This window comes from Eptatretus burgeri, chromosome 9 (genome assembly GCF_056783735.1).
Source record: "Eptatretus burgeri isolate ZD-2024b chromosome 9, Ebu_testis_v1, whole genome shotgun sequence".
In the NCBI taxonomy this organism is placed as follows: domain Eukaryota; kingdom Metazoa; phylum Chordata; class Myxini; order Myxiniformes; family Myxinidae; genus Eptatretus; species Eptatretus burgeri.
Window position 1 is genome coordinate 88,491,138 of NC_140969.1, and position 26,329 is coordinate 88,517,466.

General features: G+C 44.3%; 1 protein-coding gene across 1 annotated transcript; it reads left to right on the forward strand.

Annotated features, from left to right (window-relative positions):
- Positions 1-81: 81 nt before the first annotated feature.
- Positions 82-16,605, forward strand: LOC147020571 (general transcription factor II-I repeat domain-containing protein 2A-like). Its single transcript, XM_085896004.1, has 2 exons — positions 82-2,160; positions 15,692-16,605. The coding sequence occupies exon 1, from the start codon at positions 940-942 to the stop codon at positions 2,002-2,004; it is 1,065 nt and encodes a 354-aa protein (XP_085752130.1). The 5' UTR covers positions 82-939; the 3' UTR covers positions 2,005-2,160; positions 15,692-16,605.
- Positions 16,606-26,329: the final 9,724 nt, after the last annotated feature.

Sequence of the window (26,329 nt, forward strand, 5' to 3'; positions counted from 1 at the left end):
CCACCGCTGAGGCGACTCGTGATTTCGGTTCCTCCAATGACGTGCCGCCGCCGAGACGCGTCACGGAATTCATCTCGACCAATCACGCGCCATCGCTGAGGCGACAGCATCCCAGAGTCGGCCGGCGGCGCCGCACCTCTCGAGTATGTCAGCCCGTGCGCAGGCCAGCCAGACTCACTTGGGTCAACATCTCCCTCTCTCTCATTTGCTCAAAGCTAACCCTTCGACGAAGAAGATGGCGAAAAGAAAAAAAGATGAGGAGTATCGTACATTTCAGGACGAATGGGCCGAAGAATTCGCCTTTGTGGAGAGAGCAGGTTCTGTGGTGTGTCGAATTTGCAATGACAAAATTGCATCGATGAAACGGTCGAATATAAAGCGGCACTTCGACACGCGCCATGCTACCTTTGCATCAAAATACCCTGTGGGAGACAGCAGAAAGAAAGCGTGCCAAGAGCTACTGAGCAGGGTGCAAGCCAGCCAGCAGCAACTCCGTGTATGGACCCGGCAAGGTGACGATAATTCCGCCAGCTTTGCTGGATCTTTAGCAATAGTGAGGAATGGAAAACCATTCACAGATGGCGAGTATGCAAAAACGTTCATGCTGGATGTCGCCAATGAACTTTTTGATGATCTTCCGAACAAAGACAAGATAATCAAACGGATACAAGACATGCCTCTGTCGGCAAGAACTGTTCATGATCGTACCATCATGATGGCAAACCAAGTGGAGGACATAAATACAGCGCCGTTCTTTTCCCTGGCTTTGGATGAGTCAACAGACGTAAGCCATTTGTCGCAGTTCAGTGTGATTGCAAGATATGCTGCTGGTGATACACTGCGCGAAGAAAGTCTTGCTGTTCTGCCAATAAAAGGGTCCACAAGAGGTGAGTATTTATTCAAGTCTTTCATGGAGTTCGCTCAAGAAAAAATCTACGAATGGATAAACTTATCTCGGTGTGTACTGATGGTGCTCCGTGTATGGTGGGGAAAAACAAAGGATTTGTGGCGCTTCTCCGTGAACATGAAAATAGACCCATCCTAAGTTTCCATTGCATTCTACACCAGGAGGCACTTTGTGCTCAGATGTGTGATGGGCAGCTTGGTGAAGTGATGTCGCTGGTCATTCGTGTGATCAACTTTATTGTTGCCCGAGCCTTAAATGGTCGCCAGTTTAAAACACTGCTGGATGAAGTTGGAAATAACTATCACGGTCTGCTTTTGCACAGCAATGTGCGTTGGTTGTCAAGGGGGAAGGTGCTTAGCCGTTTTGCGGCTTGCCTGAACGAAATCCGGACTTTCCTTGAAATGAAAGGGATTGAGCATCCTGATCTAGCCGAAACTGAGTGGCTCCTCAAGTTTTACTATCTCGTGGATATGACTGAACATCTGAACCAGCTCAACGTGAAAATGCAAGGCATTGGAAATACAGTGTTATCCCTTCAACAAGCCGTGTTTGCTTTTGAAAACAAGCTGGAGCTCTTTATCATGGATCTTGAAACAGGTCGTTTACTACATTTTGAAAAACTGAGACAATTTAAAGATGCATGCACAGCAAGTGAGCCCACTCAAAACTTTGATCTCCACCAGTTAGCTGGCTTCACATCCAGTCTCCTACAGTCATTCAAAGCACGCTTTGGAGAATTTCGTGAGCACACTCGTCTTTTTAAGTTCATCACCCATCCAAACGAGTGTTCACTGAACACAGCCGACCTGAGTTACATTCCTGGTGTCTCCGTCAGAGATTTTGAAGCAGAAGTGGCTGACCTGAAGGCCTCAGACATGTGGGTGAATAAGTTCAAGTCACTGAATGAAGATTTGGAAAGAATCGCACGACAGAAAGCAGAGTTGGTGAGCAAGCACATGTGGACAGAAATGAAAAAAACTTCAACCCGAAGACGAGCTGATCATCAAAACTTGGAACGCGCTTCCTGTCACATACCACACACTGCAGCGTGTGAGTATTGCTGTCTTGACCTTGTTTGGATCTACGTATGCATGTGAGCAGTCATTCTCACATCTGAAAAACATCAAGTCCAACCTACGATCACGTCTAACGGATGAAAGCCTCAACGCTTGCATGAAGCTTAAACTCACCAAGTACCAACCAGACGACAAAGCCATCAGCAAATCCATGCAGCACCAGAAGTCCCATTAATGGTGAGTATTATAACAACATTATTTAAAAGAATAAATTCAGAGGCTTATTATACTCACATTTAGTTGAATTCAGTCTTAAAATATATTATATGGCTCTCACTGAAATAGATTTCCAAATATTTTGCTTTAATGGCTCTCTGAGTCAAAAACGTTCCCGACCCCTGGTCGAAATGTTCTCAAAGGTAAACACACAATGCATCCAGACGATGGTCGTTATGACGCTGCAAGCATTGTTGTCATGGTAACCGCATTTGGTACAAAACAAACCCATTTCAGTTTTCATTGTATCGTCATCCAATTTATAATATCTAATTATATAATGGGATGCCATATTTGCGTACAGGGTGGCCTGAAAGTCGTTTTACCCTCCACAGTGAAGCATTCGTTCTTAAACTCTTCATACACAGGTTTTATTGTGCAGTACTGTACTTTTTTTGTACACCTTGTCGAGGCTCATATGAGAGCGAACACATCTTTATGCACAGCAAGGGGGGCATGAGACAAGAAGGGGCAGGAGTGGGAAGGACAAAACAGTGGGGAGCAAAGACATTAGGAGATCTGTAGAAGGGAGAGGGATGGGGCGGGGACACGGGGTATACAAGACGGACATTACAGGGACTTTCAGGAAGGAAAGCGGGGAATTTGAAGGAGGTGGGTTTGGGGTGGATTAATGGGGGTAGTAAAGATCAAGGATTTGGATGGGGAATGATAAGAGGTGGTGGTGAACAGCAGTTTTGAAGGCCTGGAGGGAGGAATGGGATTGAACAGAGTGAGGGGGTTTATTTCAAAGGCAGGAAAAAGAGGAACAAAAGAGTGAAGGTGAGCAGTGATTCATGATTTTGGTAGTTTTACCAGAAGGGGGTTGTTAGCAGACCTTCAACGACCTGCGGAAATATTGTGGTGACCAGGCCCGTCGCTATGGGGGGGGGCATTTGGGTGAAATGCCCCCCATGGCGCATCTGGTGCCCCCCATGGCACATCTGGTGCCCCCCATGGCGCGTCTGGTGCCCCCCCCCACTTGTACACCACCCATTTATGCCGTGTTGTACCCCGTGAACAACTTAGTGTTTAAGGACGAGCGCCCACTGTGACCTTGCTGTTTAAGAGTTCACCTGTGTGAACTAAAACCCTTATTCCAGATGTTCAACGTGGTGAATAATAAAGCCTTCTTGGATAAACTGTTCTTTAATAATATCCTTCTTTGAATAACAGTCAAGAGATAAGTGTGTGCTTCCCAGCGCATCTCCAAAAGCAATTGGCAACACAATACAGTCCAAGCCCACAAGATAAAAGATAATAACGCAAGCACCAACACCAGCAGCCAAGACCTCGTGTCGAATGTCGATGTTGTGGGTGGTTATATGTATATATCGTGGATCATTTAGTTTTAAGGAATAGCCAATCACCGTATTCGACATGGAAACCCTGTTGAGCAGGTTACCTGATTGGTTGTAACTTAGGTATAAATGTAATATTGTCATAATATGATAATATGATAAAGGAAAACACATAAATTTACATTATTAAAGATGAACTGCACGTGCACCACGTGACCTTCACAACCCATCAACCCTCCATCTTACAAAAGTAATTTTATAATAAAAATTAATAATATGTGTGTTTGTAATCTGCTTACATTTGAAATTATGCAGATAAAACCTGTTTTTGATGGATGGATCAATAAACAAATAAAACCGTCAACCGTCAAATCTCGCGAGACGTGAGATTAGTGACGCGAGACGTGAGAGTAGTTGTGGTGAATTGAAGGACGTGACGTATGATCACATGTCGCACGGCTCGTGCACGGGATGGATAAAGCTAAGATTCCGCTCCGTCGGGGGCATTGTCGTTTACGGCGGCGGTTCACTTGGTGCTCGTTGAATGGTGAGAATTGAGAATATATCGGACTCCGTGCTTATACTGATTTATTTTGCGGTGATTAGTTGCACGTGTATACCTTACTGCTTGTGTACTCCTTGCTGCACCTGTATTCCCTGATGTGCCCGGAGAAGCGGCTTCAATCAAATGGAATAAAGCCTGCACTCTGAAGGTTCTTCTCTCGTTTTCATTTCAGTAGTGACGCGAGTCACGAGGGACGAGTCACAGAGCACGAGCTCGCAGCAGGAGAAAAGGACGTGGATGATGGAAATACGGAAATGGCTCAGAAAAGGAAAAAATGCAACCGACGAAAATGAAGAAGATGATGAAAGACATGTTGTGGGAGGAGTTGGAGGAGGAGGAAAAGACGATCATGTCGATGAAATACCGACAGAAGCTGGCCAACCTGGCCAAGCCAGCAACGTTAGACCTGCAGCTGGAGCCCCAGCGCAGACAGCCGGCTTTCCACGCTCGGCGGCGCCTCGGGGTCGGGTGTGACTGTCAAGCCGCTTCCCGATGATCTTGGAAGTGAGAGACCGAATCGAGTTGTTCTCCAGCGGTACCCTGGCCATCTGTTGCAGAACAAGAGTCGCTCGTTTGTGTCCTCGTGGTACCAGACTAATGAATGGCTGGAATACAGTGTGCAGACAGATGCAGCATTTTGCTATCCATGTAGGAAGTTTAACACCGCACGTGGCCCAGTGGACTCTACTTTCACAGAGCGAGGCTACCGGAATTGGAAACATGGCGTTGAGAAAGGCAGGGGTTTCACAAACACGCAACTTCAAAGTAACATTTAACTTGTTTTGAGGTGGAAGGAGAATGAGAGGCACATCGATTGTGGTGAGGAGATTTCCACACTCCTCAATGCTGACCAGCTACATAGAAACCGGTACTATGTATCTGCTCTTATTGATGTTGTGGGATTTCTCACCAAAAATGATATACCTTTTAGAGGCAGCCTTGATAATTTTGAGGATATGTCAGACGGCACAGTGGGCTCTTCCTCTCACTTTTAAACTACACACTCAAAAATGAGACGGAGCGAGCCGTAATAAGAGAAAGCAGTCACTGATTTCCTCGAGGTTTGTTGTTGCCTGTACAAATTCTTCAGAAAGCCCACTGTTGCTGCACAGTATAAAGGTGAGCGGTTCAAACGACTTCTTGATCAAAGTTGGATGGGACATTTAGCCACCGTGTCTGTGATCATAGGATCTTTAAGGATATCACATCCTTACTGTCGGAGATTGATGCAGAGCGCGCCTACGGTGCAGAGATGAGGATGGAGGCAGTTGGGCTTTTGCAGGAAGTCTCTGGGCCTGCCTTCATGTTCATTGCTATCTTTGTGCAAAAACTGCTGATGTTGTTCGATGGCCCGAACAGACTCTTGCAGGCAGAGGACATGGACTTGCTAATGGGGTTGGAACTGGTGGCGAGTGCGACAGAGTGCGTGAAGAAACTCTGCTTTGAGGATGAGTTCACTGATCTGTGGAACAAGGCCAACGATGCTCGCACTTCTACACCTGCACCACCAAAACGGAGACGCACAATGCATAAAAACTTGGAACAATTTGTAGTTTTGGAGACTACAGGACAAAACAACGACAATGACAAGACGGAACTGCAGAGGGTTTTTTACAGCGCAATTGACACTGTGCTTGGAGAGATCGCTCAGCGCTTCAGTGAGCGCAACACACAACTCGCCCGTTCACTCGCTGCCTTGAATCCTGAAAATGGTACGTTTTGGATCCCCACTTGCTCCAGCACATCATGACATTAACAAAGTCAACCATCAGTGAAACAGAGTGTGTGGTTGCAAAGCAGTTTATTCGCTCACAGACAGAGAAGCAGCCAAACGAGAGATTGACAACACAAAAACTCCTCTCAACATACCACAAAACGCTGGAAGCCATGCCAAGTGTAGTGACTGCTATGAGACTTGGACTAACATTTGGTGCGTCCACTGCCATGTGTGAAAACTCATTCTCAACATTGATGAATGTCTTCACTGACCATCGACGGTCCATGCGCCATGCACACAAGGCACAACTGGTATGGCTGGCCTTCGAGAGAGACCTCACACGTAAATGCCTGAATGAATGGAAGGAGAAGGTCCTCAGAAGATTCCACACCGAGACACGTCACCTTCACCTCTTCTGACAGTGAGTGCAGTGGTATAAAAACAATACGAGGGGTTCAGATTGTGTGTGTGACTGCTGGTGATGCGTGTGTGTGGTTCTGGTTGCAGTGTGGTTATGGTCAGCACCCGCCGTGGTCGGCTGCTTTGTACTTCTCATGTTTAAGTTAAATGTTGTGTTTGGTGCTTTGCATATCCCATATCATATGCTTTCTGTTTAACCTTACCTCTGTGTAATTGACTGATTTAAATGCGGATCTTGTGGTATCGTCAGGCTGGTCGTATTTGCTGTTGATAGTTTAATGTGGTGATCGCAGGTCATAGCCGAGTGTATCTTGTTTCAAAATGCACTGATTCTGGTGCCAACCTCCCCCGTTTAGTCATTGTATCTCTGGTATATTAATTTTCTAATGCCAATTATTCAAAACACCTTGTATAAGTGCACCTGAATTGGTGCCAATTGTCTAATCATTGAATATCTGCATTGTGAATGTGCCAGTTTGTTGCGGCTCTCCTGCATTCGAATAATTTCAGGCCATAAACATCGAACATATTAAATCGAACTGAGATCAATTTGGTTAGTATGTGACGGCAACCTCATTATAGATGTGTCAATGCTGCATGAATACAATAGTATACCGGGTCATCAAAAATATTAAATATCATAATTGTGCCCCCCCCATCCAGTTCATATGCCCCCCTTAATACTGAGCCCTGGCTACGGGCCTGGTGGTGACAAATCACAGACAGAGTGGGGGGGCGAGACCAGAGAGGACACAGTAGAAGACAGAAAGACCACTGATCTGGCTGCGTTGAGAGAGTGAGAGACCCAGAGACTTAGCCACATTGCGGGATATACCAATGATCCTAAATGCCTTGGTTTCCACAGCGTTAAGCTGAGAAATGTGAGAGGCAGGAGCACCAGCTCAGAGGGGAGAGCAGAACTCCATCAGGCTGTGGAAAAAAGCTTTGTAAGTGGTTTGGAACTCAGGTGGGCCGAGGAAGGACTTTGCACAACAGAGGATTCCCAGTCGGCGACTGGCTTTGGAGGCCAGGTTGGAAATGTGCCTTTCCCAGGAAAAATCATGGCAGATAGTGAGACCAAGAAGCTTAAATGAAAGGACTTCTTCCAGAGGATTGTTGAGAAAGTGGATGGTGGGGGGAGGGGAGGGTTCCAAATGGTCCTTTCAGAGAGACATCGTGAGAGTGTGATATTTGTCAGGATTGAGAGACATGTTCCACGTGTTGGACCAGGTTGTGATTTTATCCAGATCTGCAGAGAGCGAAGAAGCTGCTGCTTGCCACTCTGAGGGATGACAGATGGTACGGCAGAGGGTGGAGACATCAGCAGAGAGATAAAGAGGATTTTCCAGAGAGTCAGAGAGATCATTGATGAGAAAAAAAAGGAGTTAGAGAGATCATTGAGGAGAGATCTTACAATGTAAATTAATCACTCATTGTGCTCCATCATGCAGATACAATGACTCATAAATTAAAAAGATACTTGATTAAAAAGAGACTTTGCTTTCAAGATATGCATGTGGATGCATCAAGATATTGAGTAGAGGATGAAATATAACACATCTCCAAACACTAGAAGCGATATTTATCTATTCCTGAGACCCTATGTTATGTCAGCAAAAACGAGTTCGTCCACTCGCTTTGATTGTTTGTGCAAAGAAGAAGAAGAAGAAGAACACGAACTCATCTCATGGTCACAAATTTTGATGAAGAAGATTCTGGAAAACATTTGGGGCTCTGCCTCAAACTCTGCAACCTCCAATTGGAGAGCTGAACACTGAACAGGCTCCTCCCACCGAGACCGTTGGGAGGTGATGACACATCAGTAGAGAACATCCAATTGGAATTGACTTTGTTGATCGGTGTCTATTGGACTGTTTTTCTTCTTTACCTCATTCACTTTGTGTGAATTTCACCTGAACAGAGCACAACGAAAAGCTTTGTGGTTTTCTTTTTAGTCTGTTTTATGGTGATGTCCTTCAAATGTCCAGACTCACTCACTGTTTTTTTAAATTACACACAATAAAACCTGTACATTAAAAGAGTTTAAAAACGAATTTTACCTCAAGTGGGATTTGTCAGGGAAAGACCGAAAAAGAGTGTGGATGGGGCAATTAATGGGGTGTGGCCAGCATTGGGGTTGGGTTCAGGAATCGAGCTTTAATGTTTTGATTGGGGTTTCCCCGAAATTGGAGTATAAGAAAATACTGTTGTTGATCAGTGTCAGGTTAATATTCTTTTTTTCAGGACACATTGACATTTTTTGACAAAAAAGCTATAATTTTTTATTTTACCCTCAATAAATTTCACTTTTTTTATAATTATTCTTGTATATCAATATACTGACCATAACTAAAGACAAATAGAATGCAGAAAAACATATATTTACATCTTAAAATATCAATCTTTACAAGTTTCTCATTTTCCCCAAAGCCGGGTGGCGGCCATATTGGATTTCCATGATTTCAGGACTTCCCCCCCCCCCGGAGGATCCCTTAGGACTTTTTTTTCTCTCACTGAGGACATATTCAGCAACCAAAATCTGTTGAGTTTGCTTTTGTTGCAATTTGTGTGAGGTTGACCAAATATTTCTGCTAAGATGCCTGTACTATCAAGTCCCTCTACTAATCACAAGTTCAGAACCCCTCCCCATCATGCTTACCTCCTCCGAAACCCTCCCCTCCTCACTTCCCCCTCTCCTCTCATCCCTATCCTCCTCGCTCTCACCCTCTCCTGGAGTGTATAGTGATGTTTGAGGGGTCGCACTCTCCACTCCCCCTCCTCGCTCTTCCCTCATTCCAAGCTCCCCCTTCCTCACCCCTCCTCACTCCTCTCTCTCCGTCCTCTCTCTCTCTCCCTTCCTTCCCTCCTCTCCCCTCCCTCCATTCTCTCCCCCTCCCTCCTCTCCCCCTCCCTCTACTCTGCCCCTCCCTCCATTCTCTGCCCCTCCCTCCTCTCCCTCTCCCTCCCTCCTCTCCCTCTTCCTCCCTCCTCTCTCTCTCCCCCTTCCTCCCTCCTCTATCCCTCCCTCTTTCTCTCTTACCCTTAATATTCCCATCAGTGAAGTGATGTGTTGTATTTGCTCATTCCTCATGAATGCCTTCTGCTTCTCCTTAATAGCATTCCTTATCTCACTGCTCAACCACCCTGGTCTCTTTCTGCCTCTAGTTTTACACCGCATTGGAATGTACTTACTCCGCACTCTACACATTTGTTCCTTAAAGGTTTCCCATTTCTCTGATGCTGATTGTCCTGTTGTCAGTCTCCCAATCTACATCACCCGATTCTCTCCTCATACCCTCAAGGTTTGCCTTCCTGAAATCTAATAGCCTTACTCGACTATCCTGAACTCTAACTCTTCAAAGAATCCTTGCACACACAATGTGATGGTCACTTGATCCAAAATGTTCCCCTACCTCCAATTCCTTCAACATATTTGGATCGTTACTTAACACTGCCTTAAAGAATAATCGTGACTTAAATTCGTTGCTTAAAACTAACATCGTTTTAGAACTAACATCGTTCTAAAATCGTTCTCACACTCTCACGATGTCTCTCCGAAAGGACCGTTTAGAATACCCCCCCCATCCACTTTCTCAACAATCCTCTGGAAGAAGTCCTTTCTTTCAATCTTCTGGGTCTCACTGTCTGCCATGATCTTTCCTGGGAAAGCCACATTTCAAACCTCGCCTCCAAAGCCAGACGCCGACTGGGAATCCTCCCTCGTGCAAAGTCCTTCCTCGGCCCACCTGAGTCCTGACCACTTACAAAGCTTTCGTCCACAGCCTGATGGAGTACTGCTCTCCCCTCTGGGCTGGTGCTCCTGCCTCCCACCTTTCTCGGCTTCATGCTGTGGAAACCAAGGCGTTTCAGATCATTGGCATCTCTCGCAATGAGGCTGAGTCTTTGGGCCTCTCACTCTCTCACTGCAGGTTGGTCGGTGGGCTTTCTGTCTTCTACCGTCTCCTCTCCAGCCTCACCTCCACTACCCCTGCTCTCTCTGTGATTTGTCCCCACCACATTTCCACAGGGCACTCAAGGTCCGCCAACAACCCCCTTCTGGTAAAACTACCAAAATCACGAATCACTGCTCAACTTCACTCTTTCCTTCCTCTTTTTTTCCCGCCTTTGGAATAAATGCTCTCACTCTATTCATTCCAATTCTTCCCTCCTGGCCTTCAAAACAGCTGTTCACCACCACCTCTTATCATGCCCCATCCAAATCCTCAATCTTTTCGACCCCAGTTAATCCACCCCAATCCCACCTCTTTCAAAGTTCCTGCTTTCCTTCCTGAAAGTCCCTGTAATGTCCATCTTGTATTCCCCATGTTCCCTGCCCCATCCCTCTCCCTTCCACAGATCTCCTGTCTCTGTTCCCCACTGTTTTGTCCCTCCCACTCCCTCCCCTCTTGTCTCATGCCCCCTTGCTGTGCGTTGTGTGTTAGCTCTCACACGAGCCTCGACAAGGTATACAATTTTTTTTTTTAATCATTGAACCTTTATTATTACTTTTTTAAATGAAGTACGGTACTGCAAAATTCGAGGTTCTTGGAAGTATGATGAAGGTGATTTGTATTATACAGTGTTCAAATATATGATTAAATTTGAATAAAGGTTCAAAGGCAAATAAATAAATCAATAAATAATAATTGGGGTTTTACCACCATTGTACCAGTGTCTATGACAGCATTCTAACACATTTCATGAGTTATTTGTGGCTGTTGTTTATATCCTTCATAATGGCCTTAAAAACAGTAAGTTTCCTCTGGAATGATTTTTCAATGTTGTTTGACTGTCAGGCAGGAAAAAAAAAAAACAATCTCACTCCTCTCTGCACATGTACGATTGGGACAAATTCAGAGACAAAGTACAGTGAAACTAGACTTATCTTTATATTTGTGTTCCAATTTGTGTTCAAAATTATAACGTGCAATTTAAATAAGTTCTTCCTTTGTCATAAACTGATAAGACAGACAGACAGACAGACAGAGACATGCACCAATTGATTGACCCCGCTTTTTGCTTTGCGTGCATGGAGTAATATTGACAGCTCAGGGAAGCCATTATCACGCAGAATGGTTTTGCTGTATTCAATTTCCGCAGTGAGGTCGCACGGTGAGCAGGTGGCCAAGGCTCTATCCACAAGGTCGGTGATGAGAGCAATCTTATAATGTGTGTGAGACTCAATGAGTCCCACCGTGTATACTGCCCAGTGAAGGTAATCTTGTGACATATGGTTGTCAATAATAATCTGATTTCTCAACTAGTGTGTTGAGAAAAGGGAGTGCTTTCAATTGCTCCATCTCAAAGGTGAATTTGAGTGCAAGCTGGAATGTGTCAGGATATGCAAGGATGTCCATGTACGCATCAGCAGAATATAATATTTTTTTTTTAATCTAACAAATGTATCTCATACACTTATTGAAAATACACACCAAGTTATGACATTAGTGGTTAAATCATAGAAGGCGCACTTCTCGTGCAAACAGACAAATGTTAGCGAGCACCTGATCAATTGGGCATACGATTGCTATGCCATCCAATTGAGCTTGTATGGTGTCACTAACAACTTGGGCACTCAGTAGAGCACACGGATCTGGGTTCAGACCTGAACTAAAATTTCATCGGCGTGTTCTTGTCACCGAACCAACTCATCCACCCAGTTTCGTCCGAATTAGTCCATAACTTTTTGAGAGACCGTGTTGTATATCATTTTATCCCCATCACTCAATGGTGAAGAATCACTTTGATTCTGATCACAATCAAGAAAAAAATTCTGATCGAGATCTAGATCCAGATTCAGATCTTCACCAAAATATGCGAAATCCCAAATTTTTTTCGAATCTGTCCGCAACTTTTTAAGATAACTTGTTCACAAGTAGACAGACAGGGGTGAAAATATAATCCCCATCCATCTTCGGTGGCAGAGGTAATAAACTCAACTGTGCACGTTGCTGTGTTCACGAGTTCCACATAGACCGACTCGGAAATCGACGGAGGTTCGAGATTGCTGTGTTATAGCGATGCTGCATAAATACGGATGGCTTCCTTGTGTATCTTGTATATAAAGTTGTATTGTCTGTCTGTCTGTCTATCAATAGAATCGGCCCCACCAGTAGTTACCCCATCATATTTCAGACCGTTGGAATCCTCTTGGCAAATGGAGATGGAAGAAAACATTTTCAAACCAACAAGGTCGGGGGTTCAGTGTGGGAGGAAGACCCCAATTCTCTCAATGTAAATGTGTATCCTTTTGGACCACCCAGTGGTAGGCAGTATATTACAAATCATCACATGGCAATACTCCAAATTACTTCTGCACAAAGTGCTGGTCTGTCTGCTGGAAAAATATAAAGCAGCTCATTCCACTGACATGATTTGTGACAGTCAAGTTACAGGTCGTTTACAACCAGTTAGCACGTGAAAACCAAAGCAAGATCCATCCATTGGGACCATACTCTGGAAAGAGCATCATTGCTGCCAAAGCAGTCTCCTGGGCTATTGGGCACAATCCTGGACAGGTCACCACTCTGACAAAGGATACTCAAATTGCTCAATCATCCCAGCAAGCTCGTACTCATTTTGCCAACCTCACAATGATGACAAGATGAGTCAATCCCACGTGGTATTAATTCAACAGCCAAGCAGAATTTGAAGGTTAATATTCTTTATTTCGGGACAAATTGACATTTTTTGACAAAAAGCTATAATTTTTTATTTTACCCTTGACGTGGATTTCTACCCTCGAACCGCGTCGTGATCGAAAGGATTCTTTAGATTGTTGAGGGATCTTGACCTCCTCGAGGATTCAACGTCTGGCTGACTCAGTGTTGCATGTACCGGGATAAAATAAACCACAGAAGTCCAGTAATAATCAATGTCCACAAGGAGTTCTTTCTTCTGTCCCATTTATTTGCTGTTCCTCAGATCATCCTCCCCTCCCCATATATCCATTCCATTTTATAAGCAGAGAGGGCTTTTGATCGCAAGAACAGAATGCACAGCTTATCAGCCCGGTCACCTTGTACTTGCAGAAAACCCAAGCAATGTCCAAAGTGTCAAAGAAAGACAAGATTATAAGTAGGTGGTCGGCCTTAACAACTAAATAGTAGAACAGTCGAGGAAAAACACAAACACTTTGACCTACTCAGACTGAGGCAAAGGTTTCTTGTCTAGAGAGTAATAATTTCCCCAACACTCACCCCTTGTTGCCTAAAAAGGCAACACGAGTTAAGTTTAACGATATATATTTTCTCTTCACTTGGAAATACATTCTCTCTTGCGTTTGAGTGTGCCCATTTTCTTAGGTAGTCACATCCCCCCTTTTCCCATCGTAGAGCTCAGTCCCTTAGCCTTTCCTGTCCCGCAAGCCAGGTGGCTTCATGTGGTTGTACAGCTTCGGACCTGGTTGAGGTTCCGGTAGGCCCCTAGGCCGATAGAAGATAAGGCTTCCCGTTGGGCTGCACAGCTGATTTTCAACAAACTATTTCGGGAACAAAGCAGATGAGCAAGAGTGGATTGACAATTCCCGTGAATATTGAACACATTCATTTGCGCTACTTATGGATTTCCAAGTTCAGGTTCTGAATTTCCGACTCAAAAGAGTCGTAGGACTCAGTCTCAAAACCAGGGTATGAGGGTGGTGCTTGGGCCACCATCACCCTTTTAGCAGTATTCCTCTTTAGACAAGAAACAATCAATGCCGGCATTGTAATTGTTGCACATCTAACAAGCACCACTGCAATGATGATCCACAATAACCCATCGGAAATCCAATGCAATAGGGTAGTTCCCCAGCCTCCAAAAATCCCTTCAAACCAGGAATAAAGCCCATCTTTCGTAAAATAATTGTGATACTTGGCTCCTTCTTGCTTAATCTTGTCAGCTATGTTTGTGATTTTCTCCGAGTTATCAGGGATATAAGTACAACACTCAGAGTAAATTACAGCACACGTTCCTCCTTGAGCCGCGAGAATGAGGTCGAGCGCAACTCGGTTTTGCATTGAAACTGCACGTAGGGCGACGACCTCCGAGTTGATATCAACCATGCCTAGAGCAGTTTTATTTGCCAATAATTCAAGCGAAGCAGCTAACTCTGCCAATCCCACAGACGTTTGTCCAACACCGTAGTGAGGGATTAAAATCATGAAGAACAGTTCAGTTGACGTGAAACCCCGTTTACCCCGTTTCAAATGCTCAAAAGGTGACTTAGATAACAGGCGCATATGTGGCAAAATGAATGACAAGAAACAAGATCCACTCCAATTAACTGGAAGCCATGGGTATGCTCGATTTCCACACACGAAATAGGTATTATTTAAAGCGACTTGTGGTCCCACCGTGTGATTTTCATAAACATAATGACTGCATTCAGAATTCCCTAATCTTCTTTCTCCCCGTGCCTCTTGTACCAAGCATAGTTCAGGTTTTTCTGTTGCCCGTTCAACCATAAAATGTGGAGGCATTTTACTTAAATTAAAATTTGGCCAAAACCAGTTACTGAAATTTCGTTGTCGGAGGCAATTTCCATTTCCATTGGTAATGATGTGGTCGTTAAGGTTATTATCTTGTTTATCCCAGTTTCTTTCCTTTGCCCAGTACCCACACCATTCACTCAGATTAAATGGTATAGCCAGAAGCGGTATCCCAGTAACTGCTGAATGAGGTATCTTAGTACAAACCCAGCAATTGGTTTTATTAAAAGCCTTAGCGTGTTTACGAGAAAGAGCCAGATAAGTGTTTATTCCATGTGGTGAACCCACTCTGCCCGTTAAGCTTCTTTGGTCTCTGAGTGCCATGGGCTTAGTTTGGTTGGTAGTCTGATAGGCCCATCTCCAAAGAACATGCAAATAACGTTGATCACAGACAGTGCTTATCGGTTTAACAGACCAAGTACACATTGCACCACCTGCATTTAGTAGTTCAAATAATCCTGCAATGGAAAGAATCATTAAAGTTATGAGGAAGCAATGTTCTCCTCGGGTTCTTTTCTGCCGTGTGCCAGTTTGCAGTGTGTGGCATGGATCCATGTTGCTCTTCCTTTACACTTCACAGCTGTATGGGTAGTTAGCAGTATTTGAAATGGCCCACACCAACGTGCCTGAAGAGAGTTCTTCCGTTTGTAAATTTTCACGTAAACAAAGTCTCCGGGTTTGAAGTTGTGATGATCAGATGTGGCTGGTTCTGGCAGAGCTTGTTTCACCTGTGCATAAAAGGTTCTTACAGCATGATTCAGAGAGATACAGAACGTAAGCAACGTGTCGTCTTTTTGCTGCACGTTCATGTCTTTCATAGTCAAAGGAGGTGAGTTCGGTAATCTCATTGGTCTTCCCTTCATAATCTCATGCGGAGATAAGCCAGTGTTTTTATTTGCGGTAGATCTCATAGTCATGAGAGCAATTGGCAGAGCATCTGGCCATTTTAATCCAGTTTGTTCACAAATCTTGGCCAGTTTATTCTTTAGGAATCCATTTTTCCTCTCTACTGCCCCCGCAGATTGCGGACGATGCGGGCAGTCGAAATGTTGCTTGATTTGCAATACGCGACACAATTCTTTCACCACTTCGGCTGTGAAATGAGTACCTTGGTCACTGGAGATCCTACAAGGTATTCCAAACCTACAGATGAAATCCTTCATCAACAGTTTAACCACAGTAATGGCATCTGCTTTCCGAGAAGGGTAAGCCTCAACCCATTTGGTGAACAAATCGACGATGACTAACGCAAATTCAAAACCTCAGCATTTTGGTAACTGAACAAAATCCATCTGGATATGAACAAAAGGTCCGAATGGAATTGGATGACCTCCTGGGGCCATCTCCACCCCCCTTGCTGGGTTATGTTTTTGGCAAATATGACATGTCTTACAATACTGTTCTGCAATTGGACTAAACCCCGGGGCAAACCACTGTCTCCCAATTGAAGCACTCATGCCCCCTTTGCTAGTATGCCCGGCCCCATGTGCCAATCGGGCGAGCCAAGGTAATAGAGCTCTTGGTGCCACCACACGACCATCAGATGATCTCCATAATTTGGATTCATTTTCGAATTCACATCCAGCCAGTATCCACAAATCTCGTTCTTTAGCACTGACAGCTGTCTGCAAAGTGTTTATATCGTCAATGGTCAGCGTTGCCTCTTGTCTCAATACACATTGTGATATTAAAAGAGCTCTGGTGTGGGCAGCAGATTTTGCAGCTGCATCTGCCCTGGCATTTCCCCGTGAGACGTCATCAGATCTCCCAGTGTGGGCGTCACATTTTACCACTGCAATTTGGTGAGGCAGAAGTATTGCTTCCAGCAGATTCGCAATCCATGCTCCATTCCTCACCTGCGCACCTGATGATGTTATAAAACCCCTTTCGCACCAGAGTGCTCCGAATTCGTGTACAGCACCAAAGGCATAGCCGGAGTCAGTGTAGATTGTGACTATTTGGCCTTTGGCTGAATGGCATGCACGAGTGAGGGCGAACAGTTCTGCCTGCTGCGCGGAACAGCACTCAGCCAATCTCCCGCTTTCGATCACTTCGTGATCAGAGCAAACGGCGTAGCCTGTTAATAAATATCCATCAGGTGCACGTGATGATGAGCCGTCGACATATAGAACCAATTCAGAATTTTGGATTGGTGTGTCTCTCAAGTCAGGACGGGGTTGACACTTTTGGGCGATTATCTCTTCACAATTGTGAGGATCACCATCTTGTACTCCTGGCAACAAACGAGCACGATTCAGCGGTGCGCATCTCCTAATCGTAATGTTCGTGGGTGCTGTGAGTGAGAGTTCGTATGTCGTTGCTCTTGAAGCCGACAAATGTTGTGTTTTCGTTTTTAACAATACAGCTGTCACTGCATGCGGTACCAGGAGAACCAAAGTGTTTCCCGTGACGAGCGCTTCTGTCGCCTGCACCGCGAGCGAAGCGGCTGCTACTGCCTTGAGACAAGGGGGGAATCCTTGCGCTACCGGATCCAATTTAGTACTATAATATGCAACAGGCCGTAATTTATTTCCGTGCTTCTGTGTCAGCACAGATTGTGCGAATCCCTGTCTCTCACATGCGTACAAATGGAAACGTTTTTCATAGTTTGGTAAACCACGAGCGGGAGCCGAAGAAAGAGCTTGCTTTAACGTCACAAAAGCCTTGTCTGCATTTTATGTCCATGCAAGTGGGCTGGGCGCGTTTGCCGAACCAATGTCCACCAGGGGGCGCACTAAGGCCGCATAATCTGGTATCCACTGTCTGCAATAGCCGGTCATTCCGAGGAAAGACCTCATCTGTTTCGCAGTAATTGGCTTGGGCAGGTTTAATATTGCCGCTATACGTTCAGGGGAGATGCGTTTTGTATCTCCCTTCAGAATATGCCCCAAATATTTCACTTCTTCTTGGCAAAATTGCAATTTAGCTCTCGATGCTTTGTGTCCTTTCCTGGCGAAGGCCCTCAACAATGTCAATGTATCTCGTTCGCATGCGTCTTTTGACGCTGAACAGATCAGCAGGTCGTCAACATATTGAATCAGTGTGGATCCACAAGGGAAAACTACATCATCCAAGTCGTCTTCCTCGAGAATAATGTTGGACTTTCACAATACCCCTGGGGCAATACAGTCCAAGTGTATTGCTTTCCCTGGGAGGTGAATGCAAACAGAAACTGTACTTCTTGGGCTATTGGTACACTAAAAAAAGATGAACAAAGATCCACAACACTAAAATAGGTAGTGTTACTTGGGATGCTTGATAGAATGGTAGTTGGATATGCAATTACAGGAAAAGCTGGAATTACCGCATCATTCACTGCCCTCAAATCCTGTACGAATCTCCACGTTGGCTTTCCAGGTTTTCTCACAGGTAAGATCGGTGTATTACATTGACTAACAGTGGGAATAATTATCCCTTGTTTCAATAGCGCTTCCACTACGGGAGCAATTCCTACCTCTGCTTCTGGAGACAAAGGGTATTGCGGTTTTCGAGGCAGTTTCTTTTTTGGATCTATAGTGATCTTGATTGGATTCATACTTTTAATTTGGCCGACATCGTTGGCATGTGTTGCCCACAGACAAGTCGGGACTTGTTCGAGTATTTCAGGTAATTTTCCTGACCCATTTAATTCTGAGAGATCGACCACCTCGAACACAGCTTTTGCTGATCCTTGACATTCTGTCCAACAAAATCCCTGTTCCCCGATCTTCCAAAGTCCGGTTACTTGGCTCGATTCCATCAAAGTCGCTTGTGATGCTTTTTTCAAAGAGGTTACCATGTGACCAATGTCCGTTTCTTGGTAACCTTCTGCAATCGCTAAAGTAACATGTGGTGTAACACTGGACGGTTGGTTCCACAATTTTAATTGTTCCTGCGTGAGATGCACCTCCAGACCAATCCCTTGCTTCCCAATCCAAATTGTTCCCAACACTAAGTCAAAGGTCTGGTGTAATTTCGAGAGTGTTTCACTCGCATAGACGTTATCTTTTCCCTTGATGTTGCAATCTGCAATGCAATGTAGTCGAGTCTGTAAGTACCGTCTGTCCATGCCGTGTTTACTCACCCAATCGAGCACCTCGGGTACGTTTCTCTCCAAATGTGATAAATATTCCTGCAAATGGTTAAATGCTTCACAATTAATCACAGTCCATTGATATACAAGATTTTCTGTATTTTCCTGTAATAAATTCATCATAGTTATGTGTGATTCGTGAGGTATTTCTAAATATACACCCTCAGGGGTACACTTAATTGAACAATTCAGCTTGCATAACAGATCTCTCCCCAACAGATTAATTGCTGTATCAGTTGCCATCAAAAATGCATGGTTTGCAGACAATGGTCCAATTTCCACCCGGAGTTGCTCTGTCAGTGGAATGGTACTAGCAACTCCTGACATTCCCACTACTTTTACTCGTTCTCGCGATAACGGGGCGTCTGGGAAATCACTCCTTCTGAGCGCAGATTTGGTCGCTCCTGTGTCGACTAAGAAAGGAATCTCTTGGCCTTCAATTTTCAAAGTCAATTTTGGTTCGTCACATGGTTTCAAAGTCAGGAAGGGTAACTCAGATGAAGTCGCTTCTTTTCTTTGTCATAAAACGAATGGGTTTTGGGTTTGAAATGAACCTTGAGATGGAGGAGGAAGAAATGAGGGTGGAGGAGGAGGGAAAGAGGCTGGAGGAGGAGGAGGAGGGAATTCGGTTTGAGGTGCAGTGGGTTGAAATGAACCAGCTTGCTCAAACTGTGTTCCCCATCTTTCCTGCTGTCTATAATATGGATTTTCATTCACTGGAGGCGTGGAGTGTCTGCGAGTTTCATCTCTGTATTGTGCCGCTGGTCTCTGTTCTACCGGTTCATACGAACTATAAGTTCGACTGTTTCTACGATTTCGGCATTCGTTAGCCCAGTGTCCTTGTTTTCCGCATGTATAACAGAAATCTCTGCGCTGGTCTCTGTATTTTGGTCTCTGACGGTAATAGGTTTGCCCTCGGTTTTGTGCATTATATCTCACATTCCTTTCCCCGGGGCATTCACCTTGACCTTGAACCTGGGATAGCATTAATGTTGATTCGTTTTCCTCGTCAGAACGATGTTTCAACAATGAATTACAATGCGTTACATATTCCATCAAGTCTTTCACTTCCTTTAATTCCCAACCAATACATACTCGCTTTATTTCATTTTGTAATTTGGCCGTCAAACCATTAAGGTATACATGAGCAAATGGTACCCCCTCTTCCTTCAGTCCAGAGTGACATTGGTATACACCCCGAAAACGCTCTAAGAACTCCAATGGGTCCTCGCCAGCGCGTTGCCTGCACATCTGTATTTTTGCCCAGTCGGTCTTAAGTGTTACCACCTCTGTGACAGCGTCAATGAGGGTGTCAATATGTTCTTTGAGCTCCTCCCTGTTCCCAGGAGCTTCATCTGGCCATGCAGCGACCTGTTTCAATTGTCGGAGTAACCCCTCTGGTACCACTAATTTTAATAATATTTCCATGTCCATATATGTTGGCTGATGGCATGCCACCACCACGCGTATCTCCGCCTGGAATTTTTTTGGGTTCTCTCGTATCTTTGGCATCTCATTTACGATGGCTCTTAATTCAGAGCCCCACGGACGGTATATCGCTTGTACCTCCCTTGCACCCGGGTAATCTCGCAATGGAAACGCGCTAATGAGTGCCTCATCATCTCCGTCCTTCGCGGTCTCTGGCATTATTTTTTTTGATCGAGTTTGTATTTTACCCTTGTCAGCAAGAGGAACTTTATTTTTGCTTTGTGTTCTTGTTTCTTTCTTAATTACTCGCCTGGCTCCCTGTTGAGCCTCTCCTTGCCCTGTGGAATCATCTCCCTCTGTCTCTCCCGCTTCTTCGTCCTCGAGCGGTTGTGCTATCGGAACTGTGCACTCTGGCCATGTATCTGAGTCTTCTTCTTCATCCTCAAATCTGACAGCCACTGCTCGCTGTCTCTTGGTTTTATTTTCAAGTCTCACCGGCATTTGCTTCGTTAATTGGTCTAGCTGACCCTTCAGGTTTAACAACCGTGCCTTTTCGTCTCTGTCATGACATTCCTTCATCCAATTTATATAAACGCTCCAGTTCACCTGCTTCTGGACCTTTTTGTCACTATTTTTCACTTCTTGTACTTTTCTTAAATTGTCTAAACACTCGTGATCGAACGTTCCATTCTCAGGGAAGGGTAATCGACTATTTTTGGTCCAATTGCACCATTTCCCCATGTCTCTCACAGCTTCAGGCCCATACTTATCAAACATAATTCTTACACATGTACCTCTCCGTGGTTTTTGAATACAATTTTCCTCGGTATACACAATTTCCTTCCTTTTACAATTTCTATTTCCCATCTCTAAAATCACACAAATCACAACCGCTAAATTCACTCTAAAATCACAGAATAAAATAAATCGCACCCTCGGAGAACCCTCCCTGCTTACCTTAGCTCAAGCACTTGTCGTTCCTCCAGGCACTGCCTCCGGCAGATTAAGCACCTCCGGTCACGAGCGCCGCACAACGCCGATTCGAATCCGTGTCACTGGCACCAACTGACGTGGATTTCTTCCCTCGAACCGCGTCGTGATCGAAAGGATTCTTTAGATTGTTGAGGGATCTTGAACTCCTCGAGAATTCAACGTCTAGCCGACTCAGTGTTGCATGTATCGGGATAAAATAAACCACAGAAGTCCAGTAATAATCAATGTCCACAAGGAGTTCTTTCTTCTGTACCATTTATTTGCTGTTCCTCAGATCATCCTCCCCTCCCCATATATCCATTCCATTTTATAAGCAGAGAGGGCTTTTGCTCGCAAGAACAGAATGCACAGCTTATCAGCCCGGTCACCTTGTACTTGCAGAAAACCCAAGCAATGTCCAAAGTGTCAAAGAAAGACAAGATTATAAGGAGGTGGTAGGCCTTAACAACTAAATAGTAGAACAGCAGAGGAAAAACACAAACACTTTGACCCACTCAGACTGAGGCAAAGGTTTCTTGTCTAGAGAGTAATAATTTCCCCAACACCCTCAATACATTTCACTTTTTTTTAGTAATAATTCTTGTATATCAATATACTGACCATAACTAGAGACAAATAGAATGCAGAAAAACATATATTTACATCTTAAAATATCAATCTTTAAAATTTTCTCATTTTCCACAAAGCCGGGTGGCGGCCATATTGGATTTCCATGATTTCAGGACTTCCCCCCCGGAGGATCCCTTAGGACTTTTTTTTTCTCTCACTGAGGACATATTCAGGAACCAAAATCTGTTGAGTTTGCTTTTGTTGCAATTTGTGTGAGGTTGACCAAATATTTCTGCTAACATGCCTGGACTATCAAGTCCCTCTACTAATCACAAGTTCAGAACCCCTCCCCATCATGCTTACCTCCTCCAAAACCCTTCCCTCCTCACTTCCCCTCTCCTCTCATCCCTATCCTCCTCGCTCTCACCCTCTCCTGGATGTATAGTGATGTTTGAGGGGTCGCACTCTCCACTCCCCCCACCTTGCTCTTCCCTCATTCCAAGCTCCTCCTTCCTCACCCCTCCTCACTCCTCTCTCTCCATCCTCTCTCTCTCTCTCTCTCTCTCTCTCTCTCTCTCTCTCTCTCTCTCTCTCTCTCTCTCTCTCTCTCTCTCTCTCTCTCTCTCTCTCTCCCTTCCTTCCTTCCTCTCCCCCTCCCTCCCCTCTGCCCCTTCCTCCATTCTCTCTGCCCCTCCTTCCTCTCCCTCTCCCTCCCTCCTCTCCCTTTCCCTCCCTCCTCTCTCTCTCCCCCTTCCTCCCTCCTCTCTCCCTCCCTCTTTCTCTCTGATCCTTAATACTCCCATCAGTGAAGTGATGGGTTGTATTTGCTCATTCCTCATGAATGCCTTCTGCTTCTCCTTAATAGCATCAAGTTACAGGTCGTTTAACAGTCAAGTTACAGGTCGTTTACAAGTCAAGTCGTACAAGGTGAGACTTAACAGTCAAGTTACAGGTCGTTTACAACCAGTGAGCACGTGAAAACCAAAGCAAGATCCATCCATTGGGACCATACTCTGGAAAGAGCATCATTGCTGCCAAAGCAGTCTCCTGGGCTATTGGGCACAATCCTGGACAGGTCACCATTCTGACAAAGGATACTCAAATTGCTCAATCATCCCAGCAAGCTTGTACTCATTTTGCCAACCTCACAATGATGACAAGCTGAGTCAATCCCACGTGGTATTAATTCAACAGCCAAGCAGAATTTGAACTCAGGACCCGAGGATCCCAAACCTGCCACATTAAGCCAACAGCAGGCATCAAACCAAGATGCTTCCCCAAAAAATTGTGATTTTGCGTTCGGACAGCATTGGCTCATCAATTGAGGATGTGCAGAAAACAGTTGCACTGCCTGGTTTCAGATTGTGACCCGAGAACGCAGTGTGGCATGTTGAAACGTACCAATCATAATTTATCTATCTATAATTCCAGCAATCTCTGTGTGTCTGTCTGTGTGTGACCACTGTTTCTCAAAAACCACTGGTCCAATCTAACTGAAACTTGCCAGCTATATTGCTGGGGACCTGAGTATGTGCCTTTTCAAGGTTTGATATTAATGGGGCAAATTGTTCCCAAGTTAAGGCCATTTATTTACCAAACCAATGACAGGACACGTTGCTGCGTAGGCGTGGCGACCCATCGCCGCCTTCTGGCTTGTCTGTCTGTTTGTCTGTCTATTTATTGCCAAGAGGTCACAATTTTAAACGATCTTCACGAAACTTCACCACATGGTCGAGTTTGTCATAAGGAAGAAGCCTATTGTTTTTGAGGTCAAAAGGTCAACACAGGCCAAAGGTCAACAACTTCGGTGAGAGTTCTAAAATCCTCAATTTTCTACCAATTAACTTGAAATTTTTAGAGGATTTATATTTCAGATCACTGAATCTCCCTAACTTACCTCAGGAGTTTTAAGGTGCAACTCAGTTTGTCTACCAACAGGGCAAACATGATGACCAAGGAACTTTCCAAAGAAATCAGACAGAAAGTGGTGGAGAAGCACTGTTCAGGAGAGGGTTATAAGAAATTTCAAAGTCACGCATTATCCCTTTGAGGATATTATCCCTTCACAATCACTCTCATCACTACTCTCATCTGATCACTATCACACCCCAAACCCAAAGCCAACCCTGACCTTCACACCCCAAACCCAAACCCAACCCTATCCTCACACCCCAAACCCAAACCCAACCGAACCTCACACCCCAAACCCAACTCTAATCCCAAGATAATTTATCATTTTCACACTGATTTATAAAAAAACAACTTAAAGAATTATTATTTTTTAAACAGTTTATTACTTTTTTTTAGCAGTTCAATCACAGTACAAGGTCAATACAGTCTTTCAACTCAACAAAGTTTTCTGTTTTTTTTTCTTCCAGTTCTGTCTTGAGAATGAAGTTTAAGTTATTTCAAGTTTGAAGAAGTGGAAAGGAGGAGGTATATTGTAAATTTGTCTCAAGAAATCTCAGGTCTTCCCAGCACTTTCTTGATATTGCTGAAAAGAATAAATAAATAAATACATCACATGTCTAATATCGAATTAAATACGACGTAATTTCATTTATTATTAATCACCTGAACTTACCACTCATCAAGCACTATCCAACCAAGAACGACAAGGATAGGTCGGTTGAGAACTTCAAAGGTCTCCAAGACAGAAACCACTTTTTGAGTCTCCAAGGAAGGTCTCATATTTTGAGCCATTAAGGCAAAACTCTTTTCCTGATTTTCCAGAATTTTTTGGGTCATCAAGGCAGAACTCGTTTTGTGGGTCATCAAGGTGGAACTCGTTTTGTGGGTCATCAAGGTGGATCTCGTTTTGTGGGTCTCTGCACACGTATCAGCAAAAGGAATTGAAAACCACTCAATATCACCGCCATCATCATCTTCATCATCATCATGCCTTCTGACACAATCCTGGAAACACAACTCTCTCCATTGCTTTCTGCATCTCAGTTCAATTTTCCTCTTCTTTTGCCTTCACTTTCACATCTTGATTTTCTTCACCACAAAGTCCCACTGGGTTTTGATTCAGGTTTTTCAAACAATTTTAAGACAGAAAAAATTTTTTATTGAAAAAAGCTGGACTTACTACTCGTTGGTAAATGCGACGTTTCGGCGAGAATCCACTCGCCTTGGTCACGGCAGATGATGAAGTGAGGAAGAACTGAAGAAGCTGGAAAATTGTCACGTGACATCAGACCTGCTTTGATTTAACGACCAACATTCTTCGATTTCATTAATTAATTTGATTGCATCGATTTAATTACCAACGTTCATCGATTTAATTAATTTTAATGATTATCCAGTTGTACACACCTTGAACTTGTACACAGTTCCATTAACACTCATGGCAGACTTTCACCAATTGCATGATCTGTTTGGTGCTTGTCTGGCTGTGAGTGCAGCAAAACATTCGTTTGTTCCCAACTCTTCTGAGGCACAGACAGAATGGGACACGATTGGGGTGAAGAACATGTAGTTTATACAAAGTTTGAAATCATTTTTAATGTAAAGCAAGAATCTTGGCAACTTACATTCAAACCGGTGGGATGGTTTCATTCGAGTGGGTGGAGGAGAGTTAATGAGCACATCTTCTGAGGGGCCTTTGGAAAAAAAACAATAAAAATACAAAACATTAAACACACTGATATCTTCATCAGTTTGATAACTTGTTCAAGAAAGGGCACAGAAGGGAATGCAATGATGGAACAGGTGATGACGAAAAGATGAAGGATCCAATCGAGGGGAGTTAAACTTGTGATTTATCCTGGGTGGCGATGACCATGTCAATCACTAACCTTCACACCAAAATATTAATTACAATTATCTTCACAATTAAGAACATTCTTCCTCAAAGAAGGAAGTATTAACAGCAATGTCGATAAAAGAACAAGTGGCAAAACTTATTTCAGCTTCACAACACGATCTTGGGGTTTGCTGAGTTTGAACCCAGTGTGTTCACCCCCAGTGTGTTCACCCCCAGTGTGTTTACCCCCAGTGTGTTCACCCCCAGTGTGTTCACCCCCAGTGTGTTCACCCCCAGTGTGTTCACCCCCAGTGTGTTCACCCCAACTGCCGCAAAGTATTGAAGAGTGCTTACCTGTTGAAGGTCCTGCATGTGGTATGACCCCTCAACACTGTGCTGTTTCTGTTGTTGCTGTTGCAGCTCCTCAGTAAAATGTTGTTGCTGTTGCAGCCTGTGATCACAATGAGGGTTCTGCTTTTCCTGCAGCCCCTCAACACCGTGCTGCTTCTGTTGTTGCTGTTGTTCATTTCAACCCTGTTGACCCTTAAGACCTTGAGACCCCGTATGACCTTGAGACCTCCCTTCGATCATTTGACCCCTCAGACATTTATACCCACAGATCCTTTAGACCTGTTGAGACCCCATAGACAAATTTTGATCCCCTTTTTTTTCGAGCCCATACGACCTTAACACCAATTGAACTGTTTTGACCCCTTTAGAACCCTTTAAACACACACCACACAAACATCAAAAGTCTTTTTACAACACAGACGACTCTTTTAAGCAGGTGATTTGCAAACTCTACCCACCCGCAGGGTGGGTAAACTGTGCTAGTCACCTTATCTAAGCGAAAACGACTTGGAAAAACT